This window comes from Solanum stenotomum, chromosome 5 (genome assembly GCF_019186545.1).
Source record: "Solanum stenotomum isolate F172 chromosome 5, ASM1918654v1, whole genome shotgun sequence".
NCBI classification, from domain to species: Eukaryota; Viridiplantae; Streptophyta; class Magnoliopsida; order Solanales; family Solanaceae; genus Solanum; species Solanum stenotomum.
In genome coordinates, this window is record NC_064286.1 from 3,200,807 (window position 1) to 3,209,405 (window position 8,599).

The following is an 8,599-nucleotide window of genomic DNA, read 5'->3' on the forward strand; positions in this document are numbered from 1 at the left end:
TGAAACTAATAATTTATGCTAAGTTCAAGAATGTTTTCAATGTTTCTTTTATTAAATAATCAATCAATTGAACTATGGTAATCCATCATATAATTAACTAGTATGTGAACTGACTTTATAACCAGCATCATAGTCTAAAAGGTATTCACTGAAGAGGAGAAAATATAAAAAGAAAGACCTACAATCAAATCAATGAGTGCTCAACAGACTCGGAAAATTTTGGTCTGGTTGTTGAGTGAGGTGCTATTTGAAGCACATAAGTTCACCTACTTGTTAACTTATTTTATTCACTTTCCACTTTTTATAGACATATTATTTTCTACAGCATTATGTTTATAACTGTATTTCACTTGTAAAATAATTATTCTTTTATAAATGTCATATGTGTATTTTTCATAATCACTGTATGCATATGTATGTTTGATTGTATATATACAATGTGAAATTACATAAATAAATTTCTACTAATTTTCCCAAAGAGTCACAGCACAAAGCAAGAAAATAGAACAATAGGTTCATGAATATTGTGAATTTTAAATATTTCTTCTTCTTTTTTCAGCTAGGAAAAGTTAGCACAACGACACGTAAAAATAACACTATTAATTTTGTTGATCTTGATTGGAGAAGCAGACACAGTGAGTATATTGATTTTCGAAAGTTTTGTGTTCAACCTAACCATTAAAAATTGTTTGAAGTAGTATTAGAATATTGACGAGCAAGATTTGTCTATGTATCTTAGATTAATGTGAATCACACTAGACACATATATCTGGTGTGATTCGCATATATCTAGGATACCAGATACGCAGGCAATATATGAGAGTGGCGAGCGAGATGGGATGGAGGCAAGGGAGAAAAATGAGATTTGCCTATGTATTGAATCAACTTGGATATCGTGTATCTAGAACAAATCACACCTAATTTTTACTCATGGATTCAGAAATGCATGTATCTAAACTCACAAAATCTTATTAAATTCGTAATATTACAAACTAGTTTGTATTTAATTAGCTCATAAATTAGTGAAAATTTTATAAGTTATCCTTTTAATTTCGCAAAATAATCCTGCATACCCCAGGCCCAACTACTATGGGCCGTAAGGAACCACCAATCTTGTACTATTGTGTGCTTCTAGGCTTCCGGCCCATTCCAAATGGCTGCACCACCCACCACCAACTACCAACAACCACCCCACCACCGCCATCACCTCTGCCACCGCCTACCACATAAATCCACCACCCAAAAAACCTAATTTTTCCAATACCCAAAACTTGAAAAGCACAATATCTACTCAATTCCTCAAACATCAATCAATATCCATGGCTACTCCTTCATCTCCCCCACCCCTCCTCCTCCCACCTCCTGAATCAAATCAACCCCAAATCTCCCCAAACCCTCCAATCCCATCACCCCAGAAGAAAACTCAACCTATACCATGGACCCATCAAGAAACTTTCAATTTAATCCAAGCTTATCAGGAAAAATGGTACTCTCTCAAAAAGGGTCAGCTCAAAGCTAGCCAATGGGAAGAAGTCGCCATTACAGTCGCAGCTCGTTGCGGCTTCGATGAGCCGTCGAAATCCGCCACCCAATGCCGTCACAAGATCGAGAAGCTCCGGAAACGTTATCGGGCCGAGAGACTCAAACCCTACCCGAATTCCTGGCAGTACTTTGATCTAATGGACCGTATGGAACGTGGGCCTTTACCAATTGCTGCTCATCCTGTTGCAATGGTGAAATGCCAGAATTCGAATTCTACGTCTGATCAGAGGTATTATGATACTGATAGTGATGAGGTTGATGTTAGTTTTATGGATTTGAGGAAAAATAAGTGTAAAAGTATTAATCATATTGTTCGTGGTGAAATGGGTATGATGGGTGTTAATATTGTTGCTGATAATAGAAATGTGAATAGGATGGTGAAAGATCGAAACTTTGACCCAATGAGAGGGATGAGGAATTCAATGAATGAGAAAAGAAAAGGGTATTTCGAGAATGTAGGTATTAATAACGATGATGATGATGATGTTGAGGAAGAGGTGGATGAAGAGGAAGACGACGAGGATGGAGAAGGAAGCGTTGGAGGGAGTGAATTAGCTGCAGAGATAAGGGGATTTGCCGAGAGGTTTATGAGAATGGAGAGTAAAAAGATTGAGATGATGAAGGAGACAGAGAGGTTTAGGATGGAAATGGAGAAAAGGAGAATGGAAATGATTCTCGAGACACAGAGGAATCTAATTGATACTATCAATAGTGTCGTTGGATCGCATAAGAAAGTGAAGGTTTCTCATGAATTTTGATCTCCTTTGCAACATTTCTTGGTATGGAAAGAAGTGGTTGATGCTAAAAGAACTCGAGGTTTCATCAAGTTTACACCTTTTTTAAATTTTGTTTCCAAGAAAATGGCTTCGATTTTCAAGTGTTAAGCATAGTGGGATGTTCTTATTTATGGGGCATTTTCATTCTTCTAACATTTGTTTCTTAATTATTGTTAGGAATAATTAGCATTTCTGTCACTTGTCTTGGTAGAAATGTAAATTTATTCTGTGCTGGATTTGAGCTAACCAAACAAATTCAGACTACTCTTGGTTGGTTGTTCAACATCAACAATGCAATAAGATAGATCTTTCTTTCGGTTGTTAACTTATGGCTGCTTTCTTCCTTCTTATGTTCTAATGATTCATGCTTTTCAATTGGCATCTGCTGTGAAAACTATATACTTGTTTGTATGATCCCACAACCAATGATCAAGCTGTAAGTGAAATGTATTTTGTATATATTTTGTAAAAGTTTGGCTCTTGGTACCCTCCTGCTATTGTTAGTGCTTATGTTTTCATAAATGATGTGATTTTGCTTTTCTTGAGCCGAGGGTCTATCGGAAACAGCCTTTGGGTATGTTGTTGTTGGTTCTTGGTACCCTATATCAATATGATTGCATTGTGGTCACTTCTATTTACAATCCAGATGCCATAACTTTACAGGAAGGGATTTGATAGTATAGTAGAACTGTTGCAGGTTATGAGAATTTGCTTGTTCCTACATTCATTGTTGTTCTTACTGTCAAATCTGCAGGCACTCATTTTCATTTCCTTGATATGGTATAGGTGGTTTCTTTATCTTCCGTTTTCGTGCAGCTTTCTTGGGAGGATAGTAGTACCTCATCTTTAACATCTTTTGGTGACGCTTAGATTATGTTCAAAGTGTAAAGACTACGTGAAAAACGAAGAATCGTGCGACCTTGTCAAAGTTGAGCAGAATGAAGCATACACCAGATTTTAATGAGTTGGAATNAAGTGCTGATATTGAATTCACAGCTATTTGCATGTCAAGCGGAAGCTCATTTGAAGTTACACCAATTAACGGATGCTGAAACGTCGATTTATATAGCTAGGATGCATGAGCCATCCTCAGCACGCCAGTCAAAATTTTTTGGAATGCTCTCTGAAGCATACATATTCTTTGTCCAAGCTCAGATTGACAGCATTCTTGGAAAGTGAGTATTGCATATATAGGTTGTAATATAGAAATAAAGGAGGTTCAGCCATATTATGATCATGAATATCTGCAGGTTTGATGATGCGCGTACTGCCATTGAAAGAGCTGCACGAATTGATCATCAAAGTGCTGAAGTTACTGGTAAACGCAAAAACATGAGGCTGGTGGGTAAAGCTCGTACTCTTGGCAACGAGCATTTTCATTCTAAAAGATATGCACAAGCTTGTAATGCTTATGGGGAAGGGCTCTTGCTTGATTCTTCAAATTCAGTTCTCTACTACAATAGAGCAAATTGCTGCTTTCAACTTGGAGAGTGGGAAAAATCTCTGGCTGATAGCAACCGTGCTCTCCTTTTCCGGCCACAATATACTAAAGCTCTTTACCTAAAAGCTGCCTCAAATATCAAGGTGTGACATAAATTGGTTCTTTTTACTTTTTCTTGATAATTGCTGCAAAAATCATAAATTTGATCGTATGCAATGCATTATAGCTGGAAAGATGGGCTGATGCTGTGAGAGATTATGAGATTCTGTGGCAGGAACTTCCAAATAACGAAGAGGTTGCTGAAAATTTATCCCATGCCCGAGTTGAATTAAAGAAGTCACACAGAGAAGGTGATGGCAAGGTGGAGTTGGTTTCAGATGTTGAGAAGTTCCAGGCTGTGATTGCATCTGGTAGGCTTTCCTGCATCAGTCAGTATGTTATATCATTTACTATATAACTCAACAATTACTGTTGGAAACTGTAGGTGAATCTGTGGTCTATTTTAATGAATTATCCAACCCAGAATGCATATGGATGTCCTCAGTCATGGATACCTTGAGCGTCAAATATCGTTCAGTAATTTTTCTCAAGGTAAACAATCATAGGCAACACGTCGTGCTTTTCAGGCAGATGGGAACACCTAGACTCTAAGCTGCTATTATATTTCTTACAATGCACAACAGGGGAATGAAGAAAACTCATAGTAATTTATATTTGGTCTTTTGTTTTCTATACTGAAGGTGGACGTGGAACAAAGCCCAGCAATCGCTGCAGCAGAGAACATTACAGCAGTACCTAAGTTTAATCTTTACAAGGATGGCAGTCGTGTGATGGATAAGGGTACTGCAACTTCACGTGAGTTGGAGTTGTTGATTAAGGACACCCTCATCGATCCCATCTAGAAAGGATGTGACATTTAACCATGGTTGTTCATGGTCTACAGACGGAAAGTCTAGTCTCCTTTTTTACCCTCGTGTATTCATTCCCCATCTCCGATACTCTTCCATTCGTACCTTTTTGATATTTTTAGCATTAGTGAAGATTATAGAGTTGATTTTACGGCAATATATAGCTGTGCTAATTGGAGTTAGATAAAGATGTATGCACAAACTACTATTGTGGATGTCTGGTGAATAAAAGATGTATTCATTTTTCTTGCTTCTTGATGTTTCAAATAGAGGTTATGCGACTAGTGGAATTACATCGGGTTTATTCTTGTTGTTGATGATCAAGTCGTGTACTATATCTTCTTCGACGTATACATATTCACTGTGTTACTGTATCTTGGCTGTTTAATTGTAAAGCTACAACACAATCAAATCCGAACGAACATAATATCGAACTGTTTAATATATGTACTAGTGAAACAGAGTGCCTATAACTGTCTGGGCAAATATTTATCATTATTGGCTGTTTATAATGAAGTGTGGATTCATGTTAATTGCTGAAATTGGCTTGATTTAAACATTTGATATGTATTGTGTAAAGCAAATACAATAGCGAATAAAGTAAACAAAATTTAATGAAGAAGAGAATAGTTTTAACGACAAATTATACGATAAACTGAAACAAATGAAACAACTTGTAATACTAGAATCGAAGAAATAAGATAGCAACAAAGTAATAATACTAATTTTGGGAAGGAAACTAGACAAACGCTTGACTACATTACTAACATTTAAATCCTCAACATCCACATTAATTGTCAGTTGCCGGCACATCAACACTCCAGTATTTTAAAGTTTAAATGAGGCCCATAACGGGAAATAGAGATTTGTCCATTTTTCGTGTGTTATAGTCGATGAATTTTGGGTGATATGTGCCTCGATAGTTTTTTGGCCGAAACTTTTGGTGGGTGTCTGTGACGACCTATTAAATGACGTCCATTCGTTCAAAGGGGCAAACATCACTATTTTTGAGATCAAATGGGGCTTGGAACCAGAAATATGAATTTTTCCATTTTTCGTGTGTTATAGTCCATAAATTTAGGGTGGTATGTGCGCCCGACGGTTTTTTGTGGGCATCCTTGATGACCTATTATGTAACACCCCGTAACTAGAAAGAGCTAGAATTAGAAAGGGTCATTTTTGGAAAGAATGAAAATCTGGAAAATTGGTTATGTTAAGTTTGAGTTTTGGATCAACTCCTAGATAAGAATGAGTTAGATGTTCTTCCAGATACCGTTGGAAAGATCTTGGGATTATCTTTCCAACGTCGCCGAGTTTACTAAATTTCGAGTTCGTATGAGTGAGATATGTTCATTTGAAGTTGGGTTGTCTAGTTAAGGAAAGTCAAAAACCGGATTTTGGAAGGGTAGTTTGGTCTTTTCCTTACCATATTATTTTAATTCGTTTTTGGTAATTACTTAGGGGTCTAAACTGAACTGGTCAGTTTACACTTTTGAAAAATTAAATTTAGAGGGTTTAGAGTTGAAAAACAAGCAAGAAAAAATCGGGGATTTTCTAGGCAGCGGCTTGGGGCGTCGCGCCCCACTTCAAAGTCTGAAATTTGGGCTCTGGGGCGCCGCGCCACTCAGAGCGCCAGGGACGCCAAATCTTCTATTTCTTTCTCATTCTTTCCATACTAGTTCCCTTGAAACGTACTTATGTTTCCTAGTTGATTCCTACACTCTAAGGTACATTTAAACAACATGAAATCATCCATAACATGAAATCACGAGCCTTGAATCCATAATTCAATTCAGGGAAAGTTAAGGTCAAAGTCAAGAGAAGTAAGAGTCAAGTCAAGAGAAGTTCTTAGAGTTTCCAAAAGTCTTTTCCAAATGTTTTAAGTTTGTTTTAAGACTTAAAGTTCAAGTTGAGTAAAGAGCAAATAGTAAAGATTGAAGTTCTTTTCTTCAAAGAGTATATTGGGACTATGCATTCCCAAAGAGTAAAATATTTTCAAATTTAAACAAGAAAAGGAAACCTTGAGTTTCAAAGAGCCTTTGAACTAGTTTTCAGAAATGAGTAAATGCTTTCACAATTAAGCTAGAGAGGAACTTTTGATTTCCAAGATACCCTTTGAGCTAAGTTTTGAGCAATTATCTGAAATCACAGAAAGAAGTATGTTTTTAAACATAAGAGCTAGTATCATATTTTGGGAGTAGTATTGAGCACTGATATGGGGGAGAGTTCAGACAACTCACAGCCCCCATAAACCATGTAGCCACCATGTGTAGAAAAGGGTCATACTTTTTAGATGATTCCTTAGTGCTTTTTAGCATAGATTAGTGGATCCACTTAGTAGTCAGGTTCTATACCCTTGTCAAGGTATAGAACGGCCTGGCAGCATGAGGTAAAATGATGTATCTTCACAATAACTCTTATGTGATGGTTGTCGGTTAGAGAAACTTCCACAGAAGTAATTTTATTCTTATATGCACAGTTTATTTGTATTTTTAAATACATTTTAGAGGTTATATCGTATATTTGCATACACACATAATATTATTGTATTTCTAAATACACAGAGTTGATACCCATGTTTTAAAAACTTTTCTTTATATTGCATCTACATTACTGCTTTATATTGAAATAAGTTCAGTTAAGTTGAGTTGAGTTGAGCCAGGTAAGTTCTTTCAGTTCCTTTCAAGCTTATGCTTTGTTTTAGAATTCCCCTCGCATACTCGTACATTCAATGTACTGATGCCATTTGGCTTGAATATTTTAATGATGTTGATACAGGTAACCATGATCAGCATCCAGCGCATTGTTGATTCTGGTTGAGCTCCAAAGTTTGTTGGTGAGCATCCTTGCTTCCAGATGATCCCTTTTATTGCTTTTAGTAGTTTTAGTTCATTAGGATGTCATGGGTGTTATACCCCATTTTAACCAAGGTCAAATTATTGTATAACATATTGGTGATTTCCAAATTAATTAACTTAAGAAGTCGCCACCTAATTATTTTTAAGGTAAATTAGGATACCTAAATTATTAACTAAGTAATACTAAAATGACTTCAATTAAATGGTTTACTAACTTAAGATTCTAGGTAAGGGTTCTAATTATCCTAAAGAGAAGGGGTGAGGCATCCTTTAAGATCCGTTAAAGACGATTACCGGCCAAAGTTAGGTTAATTAGAGAGAAAATAAAATAACCATTAAAAGCAAAGAAAAAACTAGTATTAATTAAATCATGGCAAAGTAACCTAAAAAGGTTAAAGTATAAAAACCTTAAAATATACTAACTTCATATAGAAAGATCTAAAAAATGAAATGAATCAACCATTAGTTTGAACTTGATTTTTTAGCGAGAAAAAGGAGTTTGAATGAAATATGCATAATTTGTTTTCTTCAAGATAGTTGACCAAGTCAAATGCTTTTTGTTTAAAAAGAAAATCTTTTTATGAAATTGAATTAACAAGGAAATCTTAAAGCTAAAGATAACGAAAATATATTTTGTCTTGATAAAAAAAAGTTTTTTATTCAATTGAAAGCCTTTTTATCTTCAAATTCGCCTACTCAAAATTCCAAAAAAAGAGTTGTGTTTTAAAGCTTTAGACATATCAACATTTTATAAAGTTTACATTTTTTAAAGTATGAACAAAAGACGTACAAACTGCCCCATTAAAATTCTTTAAAAAAAATTCTCCACTATAGAGTTCCGAAATATTTACACTTTTGTTTTTAATTTTAACAAAGGTTTGTGGAAAGTGTTAGAAAAGTTGTATTTAAGACCTTAGATTATCAAAAAGTATAGTTTAAGAGTTGATACATATTCATTATAAAAAAGGGTCTAACTTCTTTGCAAAACAAAGATTTCTCAAACTAACAAACGAATTAAGCAACAAAAGAACCTAAATTAAAGGTCATTGTTCTAAGCCAAATTAATATATTAAA

At 35.3% G+C, this 8,599-nt stretch overlaps 2 protein-coding genes across 2 annotated transcripts; both read left to right on the forward strand.

Moving 5' to 3' along the window:
• The first annotated feature begins 1,276 nt into the window (after positions 1–1,276).
• Positions 1,277–2,611, forward strand: LOC125866113 (trihelix transcription factor ASIL1-like). The gene has a single exon (XM_049546410.1). It carries the CDS (start codon positions 1,320–1,322, stop codon positions 2,298–2,300), a length of 981 nt encoding a protein of 326 aa, XP_049402367.1. The 5' UTR covers positions 1,277–1,319; the 3' UTR covers positions 2,301–2,611.
• Positions 2,612–3,278: 667 nt separating this feature from the next.
• Positions 3,279–4,661, forward strand: LOC125865441 (TPR repeat-containing thioredoxin TTL1-like). Its single transcript, XM_049545638.1, has 5 exons — positions 3,279–3,493; positions 3,569–3,902; positions 3,986–4,169; positions 4,244–4,350; positions 4,500–4,661. Exons 1-5 carry the CDS (start codon positions 3,279–3,281, stop codon positions 4,659–4,661), a joined length of 1,002 nt encoding a protein of 333 aa, XP_049401595.1.
• Positions 4,662–8,599: the final 3,938 nt, after the last annotated feature.

Excerpts from the sequence above, each read along its gene's own strand:
- LOC125866113 (XM_049546410.1), top strand. The coding sequence starts at position 1,320 with ATGGCTACTCCTTCATCTCCCCCACCCCTCCTCCTCCCACCTCCTGAA.